This window comes from Anabrus simplex, chromosome 10 (assembly GCF_040414725.1).
Source record: "Anabrus simplex isolate iqAnaSimp1 chromosome 10, ASM4041472v1, whole genome shotgun sequence".
NCBI classification, from domain to species: Eukaryota; Metazoa; Arthropoda; class Insecta; order Orthoptera; family Tettigoniidae; genus Anabrus; species Anabrus simplex.
Window position 1 is genome coordinate 70,894,501 of NC_090274.1, and position 27,746 is coordinate 70,922,246.

Consider the following 27,746-nt stretch of genomic DNA (forward strand, 5'->3'; position numbering starts at 1 on the left):
ATCCGAGGGTCTGGCAACACTGTCTCCGAGCGCCTCGTCTACTTTTCAGCAATTAATTTATAACACTACCGTTCATTTCATAGCAAACTGATTGTCTATTAAGTGTAAGATATGTTAATTAATCATTCGCTCTAGTTTCATTGAAATCTATCTTCCGAAAGGAAGAGTTCCCTCGCCAGAGCAGTTCGATCAGAAAATGCCACATAATATGCCATCTATGAGATCGCTCGCTGAACTACGCCTCCACGCGACAGCTGGGCTCGCTTCACAGTTCTCACTTGTTTCTCAACGTCCTCCAGCTGCATGTCCCGCTGGCCAATGAGATTCGTGTACTATAGCTGCTCGACCAATAGCGAAACGTGAGAATAATTTTATTTTCTCAGTGTCAACAAGGGATCAGGTCGTTGAATAGTTCGCTCCATCTTGTTGTTAGTTCGGTCTCACCAAATTATGGAAGTTGAACGCGTTGAACGGGTGACGAAGAGGAAAAGTCTAGTGTGGAATCACTTCAGAGAGTCCAAAGATCGAAGAAAAGCTGAGTGTTGTCACTGTAATCAAGTGATAAGCATTGCTTGCGGCTCACTAGGCAATCTCAACAGGCACTTGAGGATAAAACATGGACTTACCAGTGACAGGTACCTTGCATTTATTTAAAAGATACACAAAGCTTGTTCATATTTACCGGGCACTTTTTCAGTCTGTAGTGTAGTATTGTATAACTGATAGCTGCAGTACATAACCCTATTTTCAGAATCTGGCTGCACATTTATTAGGGAGAGGTTGATTATATGGAATTGTATTTTAATTTACCGAACTCATTGACGCAGTCCTTAGCTGAATGGCCAGCATAGTGGGAGGTCTCTATGTACAAACACATAATAACATGGATATTATTTTATAGGGGCCTACCCCACCCACAGGGGGTACGGTTCGATTTCCAGCCAGGTCAGAAAATTCAGCCGCATCTAATGAACTCTATTTATAGCTCGGGGGCTGAGTGTTTGTTATCGTTACACTACACATCTTCAATTAAATACAGCAAACCCCACGACTACTAGATAAACATGTAATAGACCAGTACGATGACCATTCAACCAGGCGAGTTGGCCGTGCGGCTGTGAGCTTGCATCTGGGAGATAGTGGGTTCGAATCCTACTGTCGGCAGCCCTGAAGATGGTTTTCCGTGGTTTCACACCAGGCCAACTCCTAGACCTTTCCTATCCCATCGTCGCCATAAGACCTATCTGTGTAGGTACGACGTAAAGCCACTAGAAAAAACAAACATGTAATAGTGAATACATCCCTCCTCATACGATTGGCGTGTGGAAAGCCATTCAACCATAACAATGGGGTTAATTCACATGAAATGCCGACGCGAAGTAATTGGAACATAACCGGAAAAATGTATCTAAAGGTCAAATTTATTTCCGTAGACGATACGATTGGATAGCACAGTGGGGGCGGTAGAATAACACCCACGTTATCCATTTCCTATCGTAAAAGGCGACTAAAGGTGCGTCCACACCAAGATGTTTTCGTTAATTTTGTTAATAAACGCTGTTAAAAAAAAAAAAAAAAAAAAAAAAACAATGGCCGGGCTGAGTGGCCTTCTAACCCCAACTTGGCAGGTTCGATCCTGGCTCAGTCCGGTGGTACTTGAAGGTGCTCGTGTCGGTAGATTTACTGGCACGTAAAAGAACTCCTGCGGGACTAAATTCCGAAAACCTTAAAAAGTAGTGGGACGTAAACCAAATAACATTATTTTAAAAAAACAATGTTCATGAATATTCTTGGATGTTAATAAACAAAATAACGTGTTCATTAACTTTTCGAGCATGTTGATAAAACAAAATTTCTTTAACTTTTATGAATGAAACTTTTTATTAACTTTTCATGTTTTCGTTAATATTTCGGTTCGGACATGCGCAAGGACGCAATTAGAGCACGAAAATTCGTAGCGCGGAATACGATGATTTCTTATTCCTTCTAAAAATTGACTTGGCCTATCAAATCGCAAGCGAAAGTTCTAACATACAGTACCTTTAATTCTGTATGGTATTCTTTTAGCTGTGTTCTAATGTATAGTTTCATTTCCAGTTTCGCTCCTCGCTGAATGAACTAACCTCCCATCATCAAAATAACGCCATCCTAACTAGGTTAAATGAAGATTTTCTTTATGTCGTACCTTTAACAGTTCTTTGGTATTGTTGTATAAAGCTTCAAACACCTCATGCACAATAACCGAAATTGTTTGTTTTGATACTCGTGACAAATAGGTATATACTGTAAAGTGAAATGTCTGAGTCACCAGTTGCTAGGAATCATAAAGTTATATACACCAATAAAAACAAATAGACTGTCATTAGTGGAGTCGGCTTTCCGATATTATGTATTGTTACTTACAATTTCAGACCCATTTACTGTCAACAAGGACTTAAAGGCATTCTCAAGAAAATTTTGAAAGCCTGCTGCATCATGAATTAAAAGTTCTGACATAAATGTTCGCTCCAAACTTAATTCTTAACGCCTTTCAATATTTTTCTTTGCCACACTTCGCGTCAGCGCTTTTGTCTGATTGTACTCACTAAAATAATGAAAGCTGCGGCTGTAAGTATTTTCTTCCTCCTGACCCTCTCCATTGTAACCTCACAAACAGCTATTTTGATGTGGACACAGTGTTGAAGAAGTTTGTTGACAAAAGTTTATTAACATGTTGAGAAATGTTTTCATTAACATTGTTTAAACTTTGTTTCGTTGACATTGTTTATTAACTTTGGTGTGGCTCTTAACTTGAGAGTGTGGGTTGGCGATCACGGAGCCTTTAGCTGAGTTTTGGCATTGCTTCCACTTACTCGCGTCAGGTTCCTCACTTTCATGTACCCTGTCTGATCTCCCTTTGTCAACTCGTCCTTTTCCGATTCCGACCCCGACGGTATTCGAGCATTCCAGGGCATGCCCTTCGTGGTCCTTGTCTTTCTTCGGCCGATATCTTTGTTTATCGACGTTTTTGAACCCCTTTTATGTTTTCCCTCTGATTAGTGTTAATCGAGGACGTTACCCATTTGTACTTCCTCCTCTTCTGAACCTAACTTGGAAGGCTCGATCCTGGGCCATTCCGGTGGTATTTGAAGGTGCTCAAATACGGCAGCCTCGTGTCGTAGACTTACTGGCTTGTAAAAGAACAACTACGGGACAAAATTCCGACATCTCGGCGTTTCCGGAAACGGTAACAATGTAGTTAGTGGGACATAAAACTAATTTATTATTATTATTATTATTATTATTATTATTATTATTATTATTATTATTATTATTATTATTAGTCTGTTTACCCTCCAGGGTCGGTTTTTCCCTCGGACTCAGCGAGGGATCCCACCTCTACTGCCTCAAGGGCAGTGTCCTGGAGCTTCAGACTTTGGGTCGGGGGTTACAACTGGGGAGGATGACCAGTACCTCGCCCAGGCGGCCTCACCTGCTACGCTGATTGCTGAACAGGGGCCTTGAATCGAACCCACCTCTACTCAGCTGACTTCCCGAGGCTGAGTGGACCCCGTTCCAGCCCTCGTACCACTTTTCAAACTTCGTGGCATAGTCGGGAATCGAACCTGGACCTCCGGGGGTGCCAGATAATCACACTAACCCCTACACCACAAAGGCGGAGATTATTATTATTAATATTATTATTATTATTATTATTATTATTATTATTATTATTATTATTATTATTATTCCGGTATTTCTGGGTTTGTTTGAAGGGGTAGACTCAAAATGTTTTCTACTCCAGGTGTAAGAGCAATCCTTTGTTTCTGTATTATTTTGTTCTGTGACGGTTAGCTTCAGGCCCGTAGCCGCGGGAGCGCGGAGAGGGGCAGGGGGTTGACAGGACCAGCAATCGCGGGTGAAATCATTTACGTATTTCATAGTCATACAGCATAACTATTGCATACGTAAAGATTACACAATTTTTCGACCAGTCCGAGCCAAGTAAAAGTTACCTTAGGAAATTGAAAACAACTTTTATCTTGGGAACACAAAATTCTGAAATTTATAAACTATATTTAGAACACCCCAACATATATTGTGTTAAATTTTCAATTCGATAAGATGACGGGTTTTGGAGAAATGATGTCTTATTATTATTATTATTATTATTATTATTATTATTATTATTATTATTATTATTATTATTATTATTATTTTGCTAGTGGCTTTACATCGCACCGACACAGATAGGTCTTATGGCGACGATGGGATAGGAAAGGGCTAGGAGTTGGAAGGAAGTGGCCTAGGCCTTAATTAAGGTACAGCCCCAGCATTTGTCTGGTGTGAAAATGGGAAACCATGGAAAACCATCTTCAGGGCTGTCGACAGTGGGATTCGAACCCACTATCTCCCGGATCATGTCTTAAATTTGACGCATGGTTAAAACACGCTTAAAAACGGGCACTTTTTGCGTCCACTTGCAATAATAGTACGTTATGCAACTCGCCTTTAATGGCAATAATTAAGACACGAGCATGTTTATAAAACAAGCGAAGCGAGTTTTATGATTTCCATACTCGTGTCTTAATTACCATTATAGGCGAGCTGCATACGACTGTTTATGCTCGGCGATAATTATAACTCTATTTTTTAAATATTCATAAATTTCTGTCGTGGTGCCGCTTGACAGTTGAGTTTACTGAACAGAGCGCATGTGCTGGGTTATTGATTTTCCGTGAGTGGACCAGAGACCTTGACAATGTCATATGTATTCAAAGCTTTGATAGAAGGTTATCATAACCTAGCTTTATTTCAAATTTCAAATAAAAATTGTTTATTGTACAGTTGGTGAAGTGAATTTGCGGGAATGTGCCGTGTGGTTGTGGAATATTGGAAGTAGAAGGTGCATTATTGTTAATATATGTGTCCGACATGTTTGATATTGGAAACAGGTGCGAAGCTAGTGTGTTGAGCGCAGGTGCGATGCCATTCTTACCTAATTGGTCCAACAGTTGTATCACAATGAAAATCTGAACTCCGATTGGTGGAGAACCTGTATCAATGAAACTTGAGCTATAATGAGCCTCATTAAGATTCAGTTTTCTGGCATATAATATTTATATTTCGGCATCGTCGAGCATAAAAAATATTACAATATAAATTAAAAATCCGAAACGTACATGACCTAACGTGAAATGAAACGATGAAAATGATGGTGTTATTGGATTTTCAGTGGGCCTATTGGTTATTTCGTAAACAACCTCCAAACTTGAGTGCACATAATATTTTGGTCGACAGTAGTGTCATTTTCGACCAACCTAGCTCAGATTAATACAGTAGCGTAGCCAGGATCGGCCGATGGGGGGAGGGGGTTATAGTTACAAAATCCTGATAGAACATAGTGAACATGCATGACTTGTATATAAGTGAATTATGTTGATACTACAGAAAATACAGAACAAGAACAATACGATCAAGGTCAACAGTTTTACAGCGAATGGTTATGTTCAGATTACAATCTAAAACTTACTTTTGAGGCTTCTTGCAAAATAGATTCAACAGATCTGTTGGCTCTGGATGTTTATTTAGTTTATTGTCTATTGTGGGTTTCTGTTTATTTTCTTTTTGTAAAATGTCCATGGGGGTTATAACCCCCCCCCCCAGTAAGCCCCCCCCCCCCCCCTTGGCTACGCCCTTGGATTAATGCCGATGGGAGAACATGGATGATGTGCTTGTATGTAATTATAACAGCGTGCCAAATCAGAAAGGAAGCTACTTAGAGCGATGACAAGGGACGAGGGCTTTACTGTATATTTTTACCTGGGTTTCAGATGGACTTGCCAGATTGAAACATGAACAATAGGCTGCAGGTGCGAAGTTGCCGCCGCTTCGTTGCTTTATTGCTCAAGGTCTGGCCGTTCTATATCTCCCCCCATGGCACTACAGCCCTTTAAGGGCCTTGGCCTACCAAGCGACCGCTGCTCAGCCCGAAGGCATGCAGATTACGAGGTGTCGTGTGGTCATCACGACGAATCTTCTCGGCCGTATTCTTGGCTTTCGAGACCGGGGCCGCTATCTTACCGTCAGATAGTTCCTCAGTTCTAATCACGCAGGTTGAGTGGACCTCGAACCAGCCCTCAGGTCCAGGTAAATATCCCTGACCTGACTGGGAATCGAACCCGGGGCCTCCGGGTAAGAGGCAGGCAGGCTACCCCCACACCACGGGGCCGGCTTATGTTTCTATATTATGTGTGTTATTCTTTGTTTCTTAATTCGTTTACCCTCGGACTCAGCGAGGGACCCTACCTCTGACGCCTCAAGGGCAGTGTCCAGGAGCGTGAGATTTGGGGTTGGGGATACAACTGGGGCGGAGGACAAGTACCTCGCCCAGCCGGCCTCACCTTTTCTGCTGAACAGGGGCCTTGTGAACGAATGGGAAGCTCGGAAGGGGGAGGGAAGGAAGCAGCCGTGGCCTTAAAGTCAGGTACCATCCCGTCATTTGCCTGGAGGAGAAGTGGGAAACAACGGAAAACCACTCTGAGGATGGCTGAGGTGGGGATCGAAACCCCGCTACTCAGTTGATCTCCCGGGGCTGAGTGTACCCTGTTCCAGTCCTTGTACCACTTTTGAAATTTCGTAGCAGAGTCGAGAATCGAACCCGGGCCTCTGGGGATGGCGGCTAATCACACTAACACGTTGGCTGGGTGGTCAGCGTTGAGGCCTTCGGTTCAAAGTGACCCGGTTCGATTGTAGGTCGGGTCGGGGATTTTAATCGCAATAGTGAATACATCGCTGTGCATAGGTTTAACATCGGTAAGGGCATCGGACCCTTAAACAGGGCCAAATACACATGTACGCACCCGTGACCCTAAAGGTGTGGGAGAAGAAAAAAGAATTTTAATTTCAAATCATTGCAAGTCAGTATTTTTTGTTGTCTAATATGCACTATCATTACGCATTTTACAGTTCTGTTGCGTGTTTCTGTAGTGGTTGTTAGTATGATGAGTTGTGTGAATATGAAGAGGAGAGTGTTTGGATGAACACAAACACCTAGCCCCCGAGCCAGAAGAATTAATCAGATTCGAGTAAAATTCCCTAAAATTCAGCCAAGGATATTACACACGATTTTAAAGTTCAAAATGCAAAACATTTCTTTGAAAAAAGTCACTCTGGGCTTGAAAATCTAACATTGAATTTCTTTCTTTCTTAATCTACTTACCCTCCAGGGTTCGTTTATACCTCGGACTCAGCGAGGGGCCCCACCTCTACCGCCTCATGGGCAGTGTCCTGGAGCGTGAGACATTGGGTCGGACGATACAACTGGGGAGAATGACCAGTACCTCGCCCAGGCGGCCTCACCTGCTATGCTGTACAGTGGCCTTGGTGGGGGATGGGAAGATTTGAAGGGATAGACAAAGAAGAGGAAAGGAAGCGGCCGTGACGTTCAGTTAGGTACCATCCCGGCATTTGCCTGGAGGAGAAGTGGGAAACCACGGAAATCCACTTCCAGGATAGCTGAGGTGGGAATCGAACCCAGCTCTACTCACTTGACCTCCCGAGGCTGAGTGGACCCCGTTCCAGCCCTCGTAGGCTACCACTTTTCAAATTTCATGGCAGAGTCGGGAATCGAACCCGGGCCTCCGGGGGTGGCAGCTAATCACACTAACCACTACACCACAGAGACGGACTAACATTGAATTTGCTATTCATAATCTATTTGAAAATTGGACACCCCTAGCTTGAGAATTAATAATGAATTAGACTTTAAAACTCTTTTACGAAATTTGCATTAGTACTTGGGGTTTCTGTCTTTTCTACTCGCCGGGGTGAGTGGCTCAGGCGGTTGAGGTGCTGGCCTTCTGACCGCAACTTGGCAGATTCGATCCTGGCTCAGTCCGCTGGTATTTGAAAGTGCTCAAATACGTCAGCCTCATGTCGGTAGATTTACTGGCACGTAAAAGAACCCCTGCGGGACTAAATTCCGGTACCTCAACGTCTCCGAAAACCGTAAAAGTAGTTAGTGGGACGTAAAGCAAATAACATTATTATTTTCTGCACATGTGGCGCTTATCTTCCCCTTCCTTGTCTCATTCGTCAGGTACGGTTTGCTTCTAAATCATTTTCACAGGTTTCAAGACTCCTTTACTGGCCATAGTTCACTAACTTACATGCCATTAATGTAAGAGTTCACACTATCCCGCCAAGAAATAAGTAATAAAAATATGGAACGTTATTTTTAAGACCCTAATTTGCGTAGACGTAATTTTATAGAAGTCCGCTGGCACGGAGATGTGTGACACGGTGTGACACGAGCGCTGACAGACCCAAACGGTTATTTCCGGTCCTATAAATGATCACGCAACCTCAGAGTTCGAGCTCAAACTAGATAAGGAGGAAAGAAGGTACAGGGAGAAACAGGTTTGCAACCCCCATCATTCCCCCACTAACATGTAGCATGACTCTGTGAGTACTCCAGAGCCCTTGCACGGATGCGGATATCCGCAAAGTTAGTGTCTTGGCGGATACAAACTGTGTGGCAGTGCGGATAATTTTGCTGATAATTTCTAAATAATGACGTTTGTTGATTTTCACTCAAGTATACTCTTATTTTTGCTTGTGATTGGGCAAACCTTGACAATGATATGGCAAAATGGTGATATATAAAGAGCCTTGAGACCATAAAGCCGTAAATATGACCTGAGACTACCTGCTCCTGCCGAAATTAATGGAAGGAATGAACAAAGGTCAATACGTCGGTAGTTTTCGCAAGAGAAAATCACTCATTAACCTGTGACTGTAGGAGTTCTACTGCCAGATGTCAGGCCTATTGTATTATGTTAACAGATCTATCCGTTTCAATATCTTGGGTGTAATAGACTGTAGTTAATTATTTTCAATATCCGTGGATAACATTTCGCGGATGCGGATAACCATTCGCGGATGCGGGTGCGGATGAAGGAAGTGCGGACGCGGATACTGTTTTATATATCCGCGCAGGGCTCTAGTTATAGAACACGCGCCTTCGCTTCATCTTCCTCCCCAGCTACTACATAACTCAGTGGGATACATATAAAGGGTGGCGTGCACCAACTAAGAGTAAATTCTGCTTCCGTAGTCAAGTACTTTTGAAGTCAGCATTCGGCGACTTCCATACGAGAGTAAGTTACTTCCGAAGTATTTTAGTCCTTTCAGATACTCCTGGAGTAAATGACGTACGAATATAGGTTAGAATTTACTCTCACGCCGTGCATGGAGTAAGCTAAGTTTAGACTTGTTGACTAATGATAATATCGTGCCGTATATGAGAGGAAAGGCGTTTCAAACATGTTTATGGATTACTTAGATTATATTGACGATCTCGACGCAGAAAACTATGGGAAATGTAATAGTGCGTAGGCCTAAAGTGCGAGAAAGGCGAAAGCCGTATAATGTGCACACGGAGAGTTTCAGGAACGTTTTTGGTCTTAGGAAGGAAACCTTTACTTTCCTTCTAAATCTACTTGGTGATCACTTACAAATGAATTCTTGTCTTAATTTTGTTGTATATCTCAAATTACAGTTGCTGTGTGCCCTACGAGTGTTTCGTACAGGAAAATTTCAGTACAGTTGCCGGTGATCTAATTAACGTTTTTCCACACAACTGCTGGCCGTATCTTTCATCGCGTGCTTAAAGCACTAGTTGAGGCTGAGGGAGGTACGCCTGCAAATGATGATGATTGTTCGGAAAATAAAAGGATATTATTCACGCTGGCAGGTTTCCACACATCGTGGATGCAACTGACTGTGACTGCGCTCATATTCCCATTTTTTGCCCTCTCGGTGACAACAGTGAACATTTCAGAAATCGGAAAAGGTATTTATCTTTTTTTTTTTCTTTCAATTTGCTTAACGTTGCACCGGCACAGATAGGTCTTATGGCAACGATAGGGCAGGAAAGGCCTAGTGATTGGGAAGCGGCCGTGGCCTTAAGGTAGGGCCTACAGACCAACCATTTGCCTGGTGTGAAAATGGGAAAATATCGCTGTGGATGTAGGCGATCTGTCTGAAGAAACCACCATCAGTTTTAATTTTTCCCGCGTGTCCATGACTTTCTGCTTTGCTTCCACCTTCGCTTTTAAGTCCTTCTAGAGAATCTTAACTTGTTCTTCACTGCGTTTTCCGTCACTCGAAGCATTGAATTCTTCTGTCACGACTTTCCATGAATTTATTTTCTTATCCATCAACTTTATGTTGTGTTTCTTACACCCTATATCCTTTGCATAGATCGTCATTGTCTATTAACAAGCATTTATCTTTTTCACTTACGTTTTTTCCCCGTTTCCTATCGCACATAACCTTATCGATTTAGATTTCTTTAAAGAAGAAACACAAACACAACACTACTCCGCGAGTAACCAACGCTGCTTCTATAGTAGTAACAAAGAGTAAATTGTACTTCAACTCTCCGACGTTACTTCCGGAGTAAATAACTCCCGTAGTAATTTACTTAGTAAACGCTACTTCCGTAGTAAATTGCTCCAAGATGGTGTACGCCACCCATAGGGTTGATAAATTAAAATGGTAGAGCCTCCGTGGCTCAGACGGCAGCGCGTCGGCCTCTCACCGCTGGATACCGTGGTTCAAATCTCGCTCCCTCTATGTGAGATTTGTGCTGGACAAAGCGGAGGCGGGACAGGTTTTTCTCCGGGTACTCCGGTTTTCCGTGTCATCTTTCATTCCAGCAACACTCTCCCTTATCATTTCATAGCATTGATCAGTCATTAATAATCACCTTGGGAGTGGCGACCCCATTGTAATAATAGCCTATATATGATTCATGCATTACATTCTTGACCTGGTCAAAGACTGGAAAACAGTTTGTAGGTTTTTTCATATTAAAATGGTAAAAGTCAGAGGTGGTGTAGTGGTTAGCGTGATTAGCTGCCACTCCCGGCTCTGAAAAGTGGTACGAGGGCTGCAACTCAGCCTCGGGAGTAGAGGTGGGTGCGATTCCCACCTCAACCAACCTAGAAGTGGTTTTCCGTGGTTTCCCACTTCTCCTCCAGGCAAATGCCGGGATGGTACCTAACTTAAGGCAGCGGCCCTTCCAATCTGCCCATCCCCCACAAGGCCCTTGTTCAGCATAGCAAGTGGGGCAGCCAGGGTGAGGTAGTGGTCCTCCTCCCCAGTTTTACCCCCCGACCTTGAAGCAGTAGAGGTGGAATCCCTCGCTCAGTCCGAGAGAAACCAACCCTGGAGAGTAAACCGATTAAGAAAGAAGAAATGTCGGGGAAATGTAAGAAGAAGAAAAAAAAAAGAAAGTCAATGAAAAGTTAAATTAAAGTGGTTGGTATCCTGCACCCTATTAAAATTTCCCTCCTGCATATTATTTGCATATCAGGAAACATACGTACAGGTGTTCCAGGAGGAATGGTCAGTATTCAGGGAAAAAATGAAATGTCGTATGGCTTTTAGTGCCGGGATATCCCAGGACGAGTTCGGCTCGCCAGGTGCAGGTCTTTCTATTTGACTCCTATAGGCGACCTGCGCGTCGTGATGAGGATGAAATGATGATGAAGACAACACATACACCCAGCCCCCGTGCTGGAGGAATTAACCAATTAAGGTTAAAATCCCCGACCCGGCCGGGAATCGAACCCGAGACCCTCTGAACCGAGTATTCAGGGATATGACAGGAACAATCATTTGCAGCACAAAACTTCATACGGACATAGCCTATGTCCGAGATAGAACACATTTAATGTACATTATTTTGTTTCTCGGCTAACGGTGTCTATTTGACGTTTCATTCCAGTCAGCCTACCTCGTTACTGTCCGCCTCCATGGCTAAATGGTTAGCATGCTGGCCTTTGGTCCATAGGATCCCGGGTTCGATTCCCGGCCGGGTCGCGGATTTTAATTGGTTAGTTGGTGTGGCTTATTCAACATTTGAAATCATCCTAGGTAGGGCCCTCATCTTCACAGACATGCAGGTCGCCTAATAGGCCGTCTACGAGAAAAAGATCCGCACCAGGCCTCTCCGGAGGATGTACGCCATTATTATTATTATTATTACTAGCATGTGCCCGCGTTTATTAATTCAACCGTTAGATATTTCTAAACTATTTATTTAAAAGTAAGTTAAAACGTTATATGTATTAACTCACATCTTTTTGACGTAAATTGCTTGCAATACATTATTTTTATATTATATTATTACTTTCAATGCTTAAGATACCGGGTATGACTTTCATAACGTCAACCTAATGAGATGAAATGAATGACATATGCCACTCCTCTCGAATAGCTCAAGACTTTACGTCCCCATCTGACGGACGAAACACCATCAACAGCGTCATATGCCCTCACACCATATAAGACCAAAAACGGCTTCCTACGCCATGGACGTAAAATGGCTCTTTGAATTGTGTTCTCTACCTACCTAATGTACGTTGCCTAGCGACAGTGACTCTATGCATTTAATCTTGGTGATAGCTGCCTCTGTGGATCCGTAGTAGAGTGTCGGCCTCTGGATCCCAAGATAGCGGGGTTCAAACCCGGCAGTGGTAGTCGGATTTTTGAAGGGCGGAAAAAAGTCCATTCGATACTCCATGTCGTACGATGTCGGCATGTAAAAGATCTTTGGTGATACATTTGGTATTTACCCGACAAAATTAATTAAATCTCAGCCATAGACGCCCAAGAGAGATCCGGTTTACTCGGTCTGCCATCTAGTGGGCCTAGAGTAAAACGGAACGTCGAAATTGACGAGCAGACAGCCAGATGGCGTCAAGTCGAAATGTCTGCACACGGTAGCTGAGGCCATACGATTATTATTATTATTATTATTATTATTATTATTATTATTATTATTATTATTATTATTATTATTATCTTGGTGACAACACGCTGGATTGTCATATCCCAATACACGTTTTCCATTAGTTTTTCGTTTATAACTCACCAACGAAAGCGAAAGTGAAAATTGCGGTTTCGAGGTGCATTCGGACCCCTTCCATCTACCTACAGTATGTTCAAAATTTCAGATCTCTACGTGCCGTAGATTTTGCTGGGCATCGCGCACAGACAGACAGACAGACAGACAGACAGACAGACAGACAGACAGACAGACAGACAGACAGACAGACAGACAGACAGACAGACACTTCGTTTTATTATTATAGATTATTATTATTATTATTATTATTGTTACCGGGTTTTTGTGGTAGTTAAGCATGAAAGAAGGTGCTGGGTGGTGAATAGGTCTCAAGCTACTAAAGAGAAATTAAATTTTAAAATTTAACAAGGTTATATTTTCTTTTCAAAATTAGGTAACAACAAATAGAACAGGTACTTAGTAGCCGAAATACAACTTGAAATGTACAATTACAGGGATTAAAGAATTTGGGCTTCGAGCCCTGAAAACACAATTCTTGAGCAACTAGCTCAACTTTACGATATACCAATTTCAACAAAAGGGGCAGAAGACCCCAATCAAACCCTGGAGCCCTTGCTCCAAATTACACAGCAAAGCCTGCTCGAGGCATACAACTCTCAGTTTTAGAAAAGAGCCACTCGCTCTTAAAGTTAAGCCTCTCCCAGGCCACACCAAACTCAACTTTCAAGTTGTCCTCAAAGGACATATACACAGGGGTAAAATACCCAACCTACTGAGGTCTATTAGGTGAGAAAAGATTAATACATGACCTCTAAAATACAACTTGAGAGGAGGCGAACTTGCACTCCTAATACACTTTGTTTTTAAAACCTATTCTGGCTCTGGGCCACTAACGCAGGGGCTAATCCCATACTACAGAGGTGACTTAGAGAAGAACACTTTACATTACATAAACGAAGAATAGTTTGAGAAAATAAGTTCACCTCAAAACAAATGTGAGTGGGAGCTCGAGAGGGTTAGCACTCTCTATCCCAATATGTAGCTTTACAAAAAAAGATGAAAAGAGTAATTACATTTTAGGAAAAGGTTACATGATGGAAATGCTTCGAACCCGCCGCGAGTGTTAAACTGCCGACCTAGCAAGAAAAGAAGATATTAATAGGCCATTACCTGGTAGTAGATCGCTGCCGAGGAAAGAGGCGCTTCCCGCCTCCTGCTATGTACTTAATACACTGAAAGATGGAACAGAAGTGGCCCGGAGACCCCAAAATCAGCAGTTTATAACCTCTCGCGGAAGATTCTAGGCGTTAGGGGAAATAAAACACCCTCCCTCAAAGTTTTTATTGGTTCGGGAAAAGAAACCCCTACATAGAGGAAAAGAAACACATTATTGGTGGAAAATTAATTAAAGAAATTCGGGATTGGCTAGATCCAAAATAAGGGGAAAAGGAGGGGTATACAGCCAACTTAAACCATGACAGAAAGAAATTTAACAAAGAAGAAACTCTTGAAATAAAAATTTCTCCAACAAAATAGTTCTTTGATTTCGCACTAGGTCGCACTATTGTTGATCTTCAGTAGTGTCCTCTAGAAGAGAAAGTTCACACTTCTTACTTCAAGCGAAACAAAAACACATCAAAAGTGACACAGTTCAAAAACTCAAAATTTTCCATGTGGTGACATCTTCTGAGAAAGTAGAGAATTAATAGAATAGATAAAGTTCAACCTTCCTCCAGAAGAGGAGTTTCAACTGGCGCAACTTTTAAATAAACGGTGTAGAGGTGTACCGCCCGGTACAATTATTATTATTATTATTATTATTATTATTATTATTATTATTATTATTATTATTATTATTATTATTATTATTGTTACGAGGTTACCCGTGGAACGCAGAGGTGAAAGAAGGTGCCGGGGTGAATAGGTCTAACTACAATGTCAAGAATTGAATTTAAAAACTTAAACTGAAGGTTATATTTTCAGAACTTCACACATGACAAGATTTTATGACAATATTGCAGGTACAAGTAGCAAACCTTAAAAAAGATTGGAAAAAATCCAAGATACAGAATCTTAACACTTTGGGCGTTAAGCCCCTAGCCTTACATTTCCCGACCTACTAGCTCAAATTTATCACAGAGCACAAATTTATACAAGGGCAGAAATCCCCTAATTCAAAGAGCACTTGCTCCCAACAGTACAACATCTAGCCTTCCAGAGGCATACATTAATCATACAAAACTTTGAAAAAGAGCTAACAGGCTCTCAGTTTCTCAAGCCTACTCAAGGCAACATTGCATGAAAATCTGATAGTCTCTGGCTTTACGAGGCACTATTTACACATTGAAATCTTATTACACAGAGGTATCTAGTACCCAACCTACAGGGACTTAGTGAAAAAAGAACAGGTTAAATAAACGGCCCGAGTACAATTTGAATGGAGTCGAGGACTGAGCTCAAAAAAAACTTTAAAACCTATAGGGGCTATTCCCAAACTACTGAGGTAGCTCGCATGGAAATAACTTTTTAATACATGGCAGAAACGAAAGATTACAAAAACGAGGCAGCTCAGACTAAAATGAAGGGGAGCTCGAGAGGGTACTTCACTCTCTATCCCCGATTTACAGTTAAAGGTTTTATGAAGTTTTTACATTAGCCGTAAGAAGATTTACAGTTTAGAAAAGTTGGTTACATAGTTAAAGATTCGAACCTTTCCCTCGCGTTAAACTGCGGAGCTGGCAAGAAATAAAGATGTTATGTGGCCATTACCTTGTCGGTGTTCTACTGCCTGATGAAAGAGGCGCCGCCCGCCTCCTGTTTGACGCACACACTAGTTCAGATGACGATCAATTGCCAAGAGACGAGAAAATCCGCAGTTTATAAACCCTCGGGGAAAGTTCGAGACCATTCAAGATTAATTAGCCACACCGTCTCAATTTTATTGGTTCATTTAGAAGTTACACTGAAAGCCGAAGAAGACTGTGATTGGTAGAAAATTAATTACAGAAATTAGGGATTGGCTGGATTCAAAACTGGCGGAAAGAAAAGTTAAATATTGCCAACCAAAGAATAAATGAACATCAATTAGTAAAAAAAAACCTTATGAATACAAAACTTCTTTAAATCAAAAGTTCTTTCACTTCACACCAGGGTGCATGATCATAGTTTCTTTGTAGTGACATCTATGGAAGAAAGTCCAAACTTCTTGATGAATGGCAAACAAAACAACTAGAAATACAGTCAGTTCAGGAAACTTCACAATAACAACATTACATTAGATTTCTGTGGTGACATCTTCTGAGTAAATTTATAAGTTGGTCTAGTTTCAGTTTCACTGTTTCTCCACTAGAGGAGTTCTTTTAGGTGCTAGATTTAAATGTGCGGCGTTGGGGTGTACCTCCCGGTACAGACCTCCCCTCCCCCCCAAATGTCCTTCCTAGGGGTGACACCGAAGAAAGTTGAAAAAAATTATTTCCAGTTGAAGAAAGTTTTTTGAAGTTGATAGGTTGAAACTAGTTTAACTCCAGCTTTAGAGTGTCCTTGTAGACACAGAAGATTAAATACATGTGAATATTTTTGACGGCAAGTCCTGCCGCCGCTGCCGGTATCCAGTCAAGGTCGCCCGGACCCCTCAAGTACCTTCAGATACACCTCTCCCGCTACTATGAGAGGGGTAATCGTGGTGATGGACGCCGCAGATTAGAAGTATATATACAGTCCCCAGATGAGTTGGCGGTAGGGGAACCGCACTTTAGCCTTTGCCGGGAAGATGTACTCCGGCGCGCCGTTCAGAAGGAGGCCTTACTAGAGCGAAGAGGGCCCTTTCTTCGCCCCGGTTTCCCTCACAAGATGTTAAAATACGGCGGCAGCCAGCTGAGGGGGCACTGAAACAGTAAGATCTCGACGACAGAAAAGTGTTGTTGGAGACTTGAGATTAGAGGGTACGATCTTGATTGGTGATGCTGAGGGGCGGGCGGCGTGGAAGGTATTTATTGCCAATAGTGTGGATATGCAGGAGACGGAGGCTTGGTAATGGCCACTTAGGGACTGACAGCAGGAAAACCAGAGGTGAAGATCATACATACAGTTTATATATATAACAAAATAAAATAAATTGGGCAGAAGGCCTCCCAAAAAATATAACCTTCAAACTGCTGCTAAACGTTGATGGCTAAGTTAACAATGACATTACACAGGTTTCACCTGAGATAGGTGAACCCTAAAGATCCTCTCCGTGGCTGGATTGCTCACTAATAATGTAACAGGAGTCAGGAAATCCAATATGATGCACGGCCCATGAAATCTGGGGACAAGCTTGCATGCGCGAACAAAATTCCTAACCATGACTTGAGGGACTCCGTCCACGATCATATCTTTCCCTAACCTTTTCATGAGAAACTTTTAGGTTGTACTTAGCATTCTTCCATAGATCTATAATATTATCGGGACCTATTGTCTCTGGAAGAATATCATTAAGTGAGCAAAGGTTAGAGAGCGGCGTGTTAGGCACAAATTTTAACATCAAAGAAGCTGGAGTGAACTTATGAGATTCATGAACTGCCGAATTCAATGCAAAGGTCAACCAATGCAGGGACGTATCCCACCTGGAATGATCATCATGATGATATGCAATGAACCGCTCAGCCAGAGATGGTTGAGCATAATACGCCGAAGTAGTTACATGTGAAATAGACAGATCAAAACAGAATTTACGGAAGAGGTTGGATGTAAATGCCTTAGCATTATCAGAAACTATATATTGACACGGACCAAAGGAAACAAAGATGGTATTTAAACAAGAAATAGTGGACGGAACGGTTTCCAGCTTAGTCGGAAATAACCAGGAAAATCTTGTGAAACCATCTACACACACGAGAATGAATTTGTTGGCATTCCCCTTTGATTGGGGGAAGGGTCCGATTTAGTCGATATAGAGGCGTTCCATGGGGCACGACGCTTGATGAGAAGATAGTAGACCTAGCTTAGTAGACAAGGTGGGCTTACTAAGCAAGCAAGATTTACAAGCTTTTACCAATTCTCGAATTTCGTCGTCCATACCTTTCCAAATAAACATCTCTCGGATCTTTTCTCGAGTTTTGAAGATGCCTAAATGCCCCCCTAATGGGGTCTCGTGATAGTACTTGAAGATCATAGGTACAAGCACGGCTGGAACCACTACTTTCATCTTTTGATCATGCCTCGACGGGCCCGTTCCTCAACACATAAGGGACGACATGTTCCCCAGAAGAAAGGATTTCAATAATAGGGGCCAGCACAGTATCTTCACGTTGATTTTTTTTACAATATCCCTGAACAACATGGGGGCATCAGTTAGAATGGCATTAATGCCCGAAGGTATGGGCGCGGGGAGAAAGGAACTAGCCTATCTTCCAATTCGGACGTCTCCACATCATTAGCAAACATGTGGCTTAGTCCATCCGCAACAACATTTTCAGATCCTGTGATGTGCCTAACATCAAACTGGAAGGACGAAATCCTGATGGCCCAACGGGCTATACGACCAGTACGACGCGGCCTAGCTAAGACCCAACTTAAGGCTTGGTTATCTGTTTCCAGGTCGAACTTGACATGTTCCAGATAGAGGCGGAACTTCTCTAATGCAAATAAGACTGCCAAACCCTCAACTTCATAGATGGAGTACTTGGCTTCTTAAGCCGCTAGTGTCCTAGATGCGTAGGCGATGGGTCGCCTTCCGAGTTCAGTTTTTTGAAGAAGCACAGCAGCCACCGCCGACGACGAGGCGTCGGTTTGAACGATGAATTTCTTCGAGAAATCCGGCATAGCAAGGACAGGGGCGTTGCAAAGAGCTAATTTCAGATCTTCGAAAGCGGCTTGTTGAGACGGCCCCCACTCAAATTTGACGCCTTTCCTACGAAGTAAGTTCAAGGGCGCCGCTCTTTTAGCGAAGTTAGGAATACATTTCCTGAAGAAATTCACCATGCCTATGAACCTGGCAATACCTTTGATGTTCTTAGGAGGTTTGAAATCACGGATGGCCTGTGTTCTAGAATGATCAATAGAAACACCATCGGACGACACAATATTCCCTAGGAATGACATGGAAGGCTTAGCAAACGCTACCTTAGATAACTTCACAGTTAACCCTGCCATACGAAGGCGATTAAGGACCTTTTTTAGATGATCAATGTGTTCTTCAAAGGTCTCAGAAAATACGACATCATCAAGATAATGTTACTAGTATTCGAATTTGATGTCGGAAAAGACCCTATCTAGCAATCTCGTGAGCACAGCTGCCCCCGTGGGGAGCACGAAAGGCACGCGATTGTACTCATACAAGTTCGAATCCGTGGCAAAGGCTGTTAGATGTTTTGATTCTTCAGCTAGAGGGATCTGAGTATACGCCTGATTAAGGTATAAGCTGGTGAAGAACTTAGCTTTCCGAAACCATGAAAAACAAGAGTGAAAGTCGGGAAGAGGCACAGATTGTAACACCACCTTCCGATTTGATGGCCTATAGTCAATAACAGGCCTGAAGCCGCCTTGGGGTTTCGGTACCAGAAAAATGGGCGATGAATACGCCGACTTAGAGGGTCGAATAATACCATCCTTTAACATCTGATCGATGATCTCCTTGAGGGCCTTCATTTTAGGAGGAGATAGCCTACAAGGTGGAAATCTGACCGGGATCGAATCAGTAACCTCAATCTTGTACTCAATAAGGCCAGTAACACCAAGAGTATCGGAAAATACATCCGGAAACGACTGACACAATTGACGAATACTATCAGCCTGCTCCTAAGGTAGATGTCTAAGGTCTAACAACATCTCATCCTGGGTCGGCGAAACAGATGAACATGCTGCAGAACTACACTTAAGCAAAGGAATGTTATAGTTACTAGCAAATTTGAAGGTGCACGACTTGCTCTGAATGTCGAGCACTAGACAGGTATGAGACATGAAGTCTGCTCCTAATATAATGGGGCAAGACAAGTGCTTAGCCACAAACAGTTTAACTTTCCAGGTGAATTTAGAAATACGAATTTTGGCAAATAGGAAACCTAAAATTTCTAACGGAGAAGAATTAGCCGAAACGCATTACTCTAAACTGAAGTCGAACAGTAATCAGAAAGTTTACAGACAGACTTTAATTTTGAGTACCATTCAGCCGAAATAACGGAACAGACACTCCCTGAGTCTAATAGAGCGGTGACGGGTTCACTATTCAACTCAATCTTGAGAAAAGGTACAAGTGCGGGGGACTCCGCCTCAATTCTGAGGCATTCTTTAGGTGTTAGAAGTACTTCTACCCTGTTCCGAGCTTTCGGCGGGTTTAACAGGGGGTGAGCCTGGAAAAGATGAACACGCCGACTCAGCCGATGACACTAGTCATTTCCTATTATTAGAGTTCGCGGAGGTTGCACCAGAAGTTGAACAGGAGGGGGTGCTATTGGCGTTAGGGCAATGCTTGGCGATATGCGCAAACGAGCCACATTTAAAGCATCCTTGTGATGACCCTGCTCCATTCTTTGTCCCACTCGATTTTATTACTGGGCACTTGTTACGGAGATGATCTGCCGACCCACAAGCATAACATTTGCGGGTGGTGGAAGTTCGGCGAGGTTGAGGCCGAAAGTTACTCGAAGACGGAGGGGGCTCCTTAGCGACTCTTAAGGTGTCGGCATACCTAACTCCTTCGGCTGAGACCGCCATAGCCTCTAATTCAACAAACGTTTGAGGACGCGACGCAAAACACAAGTACGACCTGTAGGGCGGGGAAATTCTTCAAGAATTGTCTGCACGATTTGATCTTCAGGGAAATACCCTGTTGTAGAACTTAATGTCCTGGATGAAGTCAGCGAGATTTTCATCCATTCGCTGTACTCTGTAATAGTACTTCTGTATTAGAGAGGACATTGCCCTAGCCGGAATGAAATTCGCCAGAAGGTGTGCATGGAAGTCTTCTATAGAAGATTGCTCAGCTATGGCTCTGACTATTTTGTCCGAGAGGACACCTATGGAGTAAGGGTAAATAATTTGAAGAATTTGAGAAGAAGAAAGAGAAAACACTAGAGCGTGATCTTGAAATTCAACTAAGAATCTTAAAAGCCGCGCTGAGTGGCTCAGACGGTTAAGGCGCTGGCCTTCTAACCCCAACTTGGCAGGTTCGATCCTGGCTCAGTCCGGTGGTATTTGAAGGTGCTCAAATACGACAGCCTCGTGTCGGTAGATTTACTGGCACGTAAAAGAACTCCTGCGGGACTAAATTCCGGTACCTCGGCGTCTCTGAAGACCGTAAAAGTGGTTAGTGGGACGTAAAGCAAAATAACATTATTATTATTATTATTATTATTATTATTATTATTATTATTATTATTATTATTATTATTATTAATCTTAAAAATGAAATGACATCATTATTAGAATTAATCGAAAATTTAGAAATTCCCCTAAGCAACATGGCCAAAGGATGAGGCAAACTACTAAACCCGGGTGACATAATAGGTAACGGCCTAGGGGGTGAAGAAGCTTCAGACACAGCATTATTTAAAAAGAATGGTGGAAGGGATGTACGACGATCAGGCTCATTTCCTAATGGGGCAGAAGTTTGTTGCGTTGATACGGATTTCCTGCTTTTTACACCCTTGGAAGAATCTTCCTCATTTACAATGTTTACCACAGAGGCTTGGTCGGTTTTGGGAATAGCTGTCCCAATCAACAATTGAAGAACTTTATTTGGCATTTCAGACAGGTGTTCAACAAGATTACTAGCCTCCTTAGCATGGTCTTCTTTTAACTTGAGAGACAATAGGTCCCTAACTCTATTGTAAAAGTGGAACAAACTTGCCTGTACTCTTTTAAGTTGGTTAGGAGATGGATCACTCACTTTAAAAAAAAATTACTACAGAAGCTAGCTCGGTGGTGTTGTCCGTGACAGTGGATAGAACCTCATCAATATACTTCTCTCCCAAAGTTGGAATACTAATTGGTAATTCTAATGACTCTTTCAGTTTGGTTGTATCTGCCGCAAACGTGCCTCCAGATTGAACATTTCTATTAAGTAATTCATAAATTAATTCCGCCTTGCGCAAGTAGCCGGGATGGAGGACTTCGCGAGGGCCGGGCATGATGGAAGAAATTTACATATTTAGAAAATTTCCAGCGACCGAGAAAATTCTTAGAGTTCGGTGCGGACACTATGTTTAGCCGTCAAAAGGGGCTTAATTGAGACCCATTCAACCACGCTCTGCTACCACTTGTTACGGGGTTACCCGTGGAACGCAGAGGTGAAAGAAGATTTACAGTTTAGAAAAGTTGATTACATAGTTAAAGATTCGAGCCTTTCCCTCGGGTTAAACTGCGGAGCTGGCAAGAATAAAGATGTTATGTGGCCATTACCTTGTCGGTATTCTGCTGCCTGATGAAAGAGGCGCCGCCCGCCTCCTGCTTTGACACACACTCTACTTCAGATGACGATCAATTGGCCAAGAGACGAGAAAATCCGCAGTTTATAAACCCTCGGGGAAAGTTCGAGACCATTCAAGATTAACTAGCCACACCCTCTCAATTTTATTGGTTCATTTAAAAGTTACACTGAAAACCGAAGAAGAATCCTGTGATTGGTAGAAAATTAATTACAGAAATTAGGGATTGGCTGGATTCAAAACTGGCGGAAAGGAAAGTTAAATATTGCCAATCCAAGAATAAATGAACATCAGTTAGTAAAAAAACTTATGAATACAAAACTTCTTTAAATCAAAAGTTCTTTCACTTCACACCAGGGTGCATAATCATAGTTTTTTTTGTAGTGACATCTATGGAAGAAAGTCCAAACTTCTTGATGAATGGCAAACAAAACAACTAGAAATACAGTCAGTTCAGGAAACTTCACGATAACAACATTACATTAGATTTCTGTGGTGACATCTTCTGAGTAAATTTATAAGTTGGTCTAGTTTCAATTTCACTGTTTCTCCACTAGAGGAGTTCTTTTAGGCGCTAGATTTAAATGCGTGGCGTTGGGGTGTACCTCCCGGTACTATTATTATTATTATTATTATTATTATTATTATTATTATTATTATTATTATTATTATTATTATTATTGCCTCGTTGCTTTCAACCTCTTTGCTCGGGCGGTTGTCCATGGTGTGTTGTGAGTGAAGTATTGCGAGCGGTTGAGTGTATCAGAGAGAGAGAGAAGCATCGGTTAACGCTGGCTAAAATGCCACACATCTACACTAAAGAAGAATGTGCACGGCTTTTGCGATGGCAGTGCTCTTGTTGCTGACGAGGAGTACCGTCGGCGCTTTCCGACACGTCGAATTCCTGATCGTAGAGTGTTTAACCAGTTTTCAGCGAATTGCGTGAAACAGGTATTTTTGCCATTTTTCTTCTGAACGTGCAGTTCAACAACTTGTGTAGGAACAGCAGCACATTTTTGCAATGGTGCAGCATAGTCCTGCTATCGCACACGGCGACTTTCTGCACGTATCTACTATGTCCCACGAATACGTGTATGGCGAACATTACATGTGGGAAGCTTCTACCCAATTCAAAACTTCGAAGAGATTTGGTGGGTAAGACATACAGTCAGTAAAATAACTCTCCGTACACTCGACTCCGATGATTTCAAATGTATACGGTATTGCGCAAATACGTATTAGGTAGATTTGAAATTGTTTAATAATAAGTTATCTGCACATGAAATTTATCTTCACATATTATAATGGCGAGGTTATCTCACTGCATGTACAGATAAACATGGGACTACTTCCCAAAGCACTGCCTGGCCGCCAAAAAAGTCTCCGTACACGTAGCGCTTGTTCCTATAATCCTGCTTATTACTCGTTTGAAATCCAAACAGCAGCCAGTAAGGAGATTCAGTTGTCTATGTGCAGAGCAACACAGTGCATAAGGTTCGTCACGATGTAAATACCACTTCCTATTAGAGAGTTAATAGTGCAGTTGCGAACAGAGGGACTGTCTATAAGGCAAATAGCCGAAACTGTTAAGAAACCACCGTCTTCTGTGCAGTATGTGCTAGAAAAACACCGTCGGACAAAATCTGTGGAAAACAAACGACCAGTGAAACTGGAAATAAGCCACGAACGCAACATTTTGAGGTGTATAAAGCAAAATCCGATTATGAGTGCCCCACAGTTGGCAGTCATGCTTGAAAGGGATCACGGAATAAACTTAGTAGTGTAACGGTCACTCACTTAATTACGGCTGCCGTCAACGTGAACTCCACTTGTCTTCCTCTACTCGCCGCAATTAACACTCACCTCACCGGCCTTGTACTTGTCTTGCTGAACAGCTCACTGCATACTGGCTCACCACTGGATTACGTCACCCGCTGCGTCACTGTCTGATGCTTCTCGATGTTTTGTGTGCTTCTTTCTTTAACTTTCTTTGATGTTACACCACACTTCACACTGGTTAAGAAACGATTGACGTAGTTCGTGGGCTGATTCAAGAATGTGACCGTGAACAGATATACGACTAGGGTAATCCCGGTTGCAAGCAGTGGCTGATATGGAACGTACCAACGCAACTGCGAACTCCTGCCCAATCCCCTAACTTGAATCCCACAGAACATTTGTGGGTCGATCTTAAAAGAAGGGTTCATGCAAGGAAACTTCAATCATTTGAGCAGTTAAGAAGTAGGCTATAGTTAAAGAAGAATGGGGTAAAACCGACCCAGAAAGATGTGAAAAACTGGTTCATTCCATGCAGCGAAGGTGCAATGCAGTTCTCAATGCCAGAGGATACTCATCGGGGTATTAAATCCAAGGAAACAAGTGTTTTTGAGTGAAATTTTAATTTTCTTCTGTAAGTGTACAAACAAGACTGTTATGCACTGTAGAAGGTTGAAAACCGTAAGTGTACTGTTTAAACCATAAACGTTTACGGTTGCAAAACTACAGACTTCAACTTAGACATGAAAAATAAATCAAATGACCCCGTAAACACGTTCTAGAGCCGAGTTTAAACCTCTTTGACGTTTCGTGAGCGCCAGCCACATGCGAACGTTGCGAACAGCCTGTCGTGCCGCTTGTAAAACTAAAAAGAAATACCGCTAGTGCGCGGATAAATTTTTCACTTTTGTACAAGAGCACATTCATGAATCTCCGAAAGTGAATTCTTGGTGTGATTTATTGTGCGACCAAGTTGTTGGCCGCTTCTTTTTCTTTGAGAAAACAGTTTATCTGGATATGCTCGGTTTGTTTTCCCTCAGATACTACAAATCGAACAAGAAACAGGTGCCCGTGTTATTTTCATGCATGATGGGGCGCAATGAACTGAATGCTAATTTTCCGAATAGATGTACTGGTGGAGGTTGTCTATTCCCTGATCTCACTCCAATGGACGACTTGTCCGACTCATTGGCTGAATGGTCAGCTTTGAAGCCTTCGGTTCAGAGGGTCCCGGGTTCGATTCCCAGCCGAGTCGGAGATTTTAATTCTTCTGGCTCGGGGACTGGGTGTTTGTGTTTGTCACTCCATATAGGATTGGCGTCAGGAAGGGCATCCGGCCGTAAAACAGGGAGAAATCCACATGTGCGACATAGTTCGCACCCGCGACCCCACACATGTGGGAAAAGCGGTAGAAGAAGAAGACTCCAATGGATTTCTTTTTTCTTTTCTTTTTTTTTTGACATGAATGTTGCTGGGGGTCATCCGAAAGTTGTCCGGCTCCATGGCTAAATGGTTAGCGTGCTGGCCTTTGGTCACAGGGGTCCCGGGTCGATTCCCGGCGGGGTCGGGAATTTTAACTATCATTGGTTGATTTCGCTGACACGGGGACTAGGTGTATGTGTCGTCTTCATCATCATTTCATCCTCATCACGACGCGCAGGTCGCCTACGGGAGTCAAATCAAAACACCTGCACCTGGCGAGCCAAACATGTCGTCATTTCATTTCATCCGAACGTTTGTGTAACGTAAAGCGACACGTTGTGTGACGGACGGAAATGATGTGACATTAGTCGTTACGTAGACCTTGGTCGCCAAAGATGCTGCGAATGTGGATTTGTATAAATATAGTGTGCTGAAATAGAAAGTGTACCGTCAGTGACGTGACATTAGTCGTTACGTAGACCTTGGCCGCCGAAGATTCTGCGGATGTGGATTTGTATGAATACAGTGTGCGGAAATACAAAGTGTACCGTCAGTGACGTCACATTGGTCGTTACGTAGACCTTGGTCGCCAAAGATGCTGCGGATGTGGATTTGTATAAATACAGTGTGCTGAAACAGAAAGTGTACCGTCAGTGACGTCACATTAGTTGTTACGTAAAACTTGGTCGCCAAAATAAGATGCTGAGGATGTGGATTTGTATGAACAGTGTGTGTGTCGAAGTAGTAATTTTAAATACTCCTACCTTTCTTCTTCATTTTAGGACCATAATCGCCTCATTGTAACTTGAACCAGCATTTTTTTAAATATTTGTATTCTTTTCCGATGACCCAGTATATTCTTTTGTCCCATGCTAATGTGCTCTAATATAGTCCCTGTTGTTAAATGTGACTAATTGTACTGCACCATTATACGCCTTGGTTCTGGCGGCTCTTTTGAAATATACCAAATATCATTCTGACATAAATATATCTTACGGCTGGGCGTCATCCGAAAATTTGCGTAACATAACGCGACAAAATGTGTAACCTAGCAACCGTGCAGGTAGTGATGTGATGTATGGTCAAACAGTGTTACCTAGCAGCCGGGCAGGCTATATCTTATGGCTGGTTACCATCTGAAATTAGCAGCGTATGATCATTTGATTTTGGTTTATTTTTTCAGATGGTGACTGTTGTTTTGATCAACGCGGAAATTGCAGAAATTTGCAGACATTCTACTGTAAATATACAGTACAATTTTCGTTCTGACATTTCTCTCTTGTTTCAGATTGGATCCGGGACTGTCCGTTGTTAACATAGTAGAAGTACGGAGTTTAGAAGAAACTCCTGATACGGAAGACACAGAACAAGCTCAGGATGGTGTGGAGAAACTCACAGCGGACACTCCAGTGGTTCTTGCTGAGGGGACCAGCTTATCGCCGTTACCTTCTGCTGATACGGTCAAGATGCCTAGGCGAATTTTCACTGAGTCATTGGACAGAGCGAAGAAGAAAAAGGTCAGAGAAAGGGACTCTGATGTAGACATGGATGATGATAAATTTATGTCGTTGTTCCTGAAGAGCAAAAAACAAGAGTTTCAGGAGTCTGACGAATTGGACTTGTTCTTTAGAAGCATGTGTCAGACAACCAAGAAGATGCCGCTGCTATACCAAATTCGGGTAAAGAAACAGATTATGAACGTCGTATCCCAGGCTGAGGAGGAACTCGCAGGGTCAACCCCTGGCTCGGAGACGACATATGTAGTGGCTTCTTGAATATAAAGTGCGGCGAAGTTGAACAGTTCGATCTCGAGCAGAGGAACTTCATGACGGGTTAGCGAGTTGTCACAATTTTTCAATAAACTTATCAAGTGGTTTTACAGACATTTTGTGAGAGTGTTTGATCTAAATATTCAAAATAAATAATTCCTATTTTCAGGCTAACGTTATTGATTCTGTAGCAGATTTTAGAAGGCAGTGAAAGAGCAAGAGACAAAAAAAGAAAAGAGGAACTCGATTCCTTTCTTTTTTATTTCTTAGTCTCTTGCTCTTTCACTGCCTTCTAAAATCTGCTACAATTCTATAAACAAAAGGGGTCCGGTACACAATCCCGCTATCTCCAATTCGGGTCGCAGAAATTTTTTGACCTAAAGGGCGAATTCTACCATGTCCAAAAAAGGGACTTAGATGCGAAAATTAGGACTTTTTTTGCAATTTGTAAGTAATTATTAAATGCCAATATGTGCCAAGCGCTACGACTCTCTTGCCAGGGTAACCATGTTTATG

The 27,746-nt window shown here is 42.4% G+C and overlaps 1 protein-coding gene across 1 annotated transcript; it reads left to right on the top strand.

The window, feature by feature from the left end:
• The first annotated feature begins 400 nt into the window (after positions 1–400).
• On the top strand, positions 401–27,392 carry LOC136882050 (uncharacterized). Its single transcript, XM_067154555.2, has 2 exons — positions 401–635; positions 26,750–27,392. Exons 1-2 carry the CDS (start codon positions 451–453, stop codon positions 27,234–27,236), a joined length of 672 nt encoding a protein of 223 aa, XP_067010656.2. The 5' UTR covers positions 401–450; the 3' UTR covers positions 27,237–27,392.
• Positions 27,393–27,746: the final 354 nt, after the last annotated feature.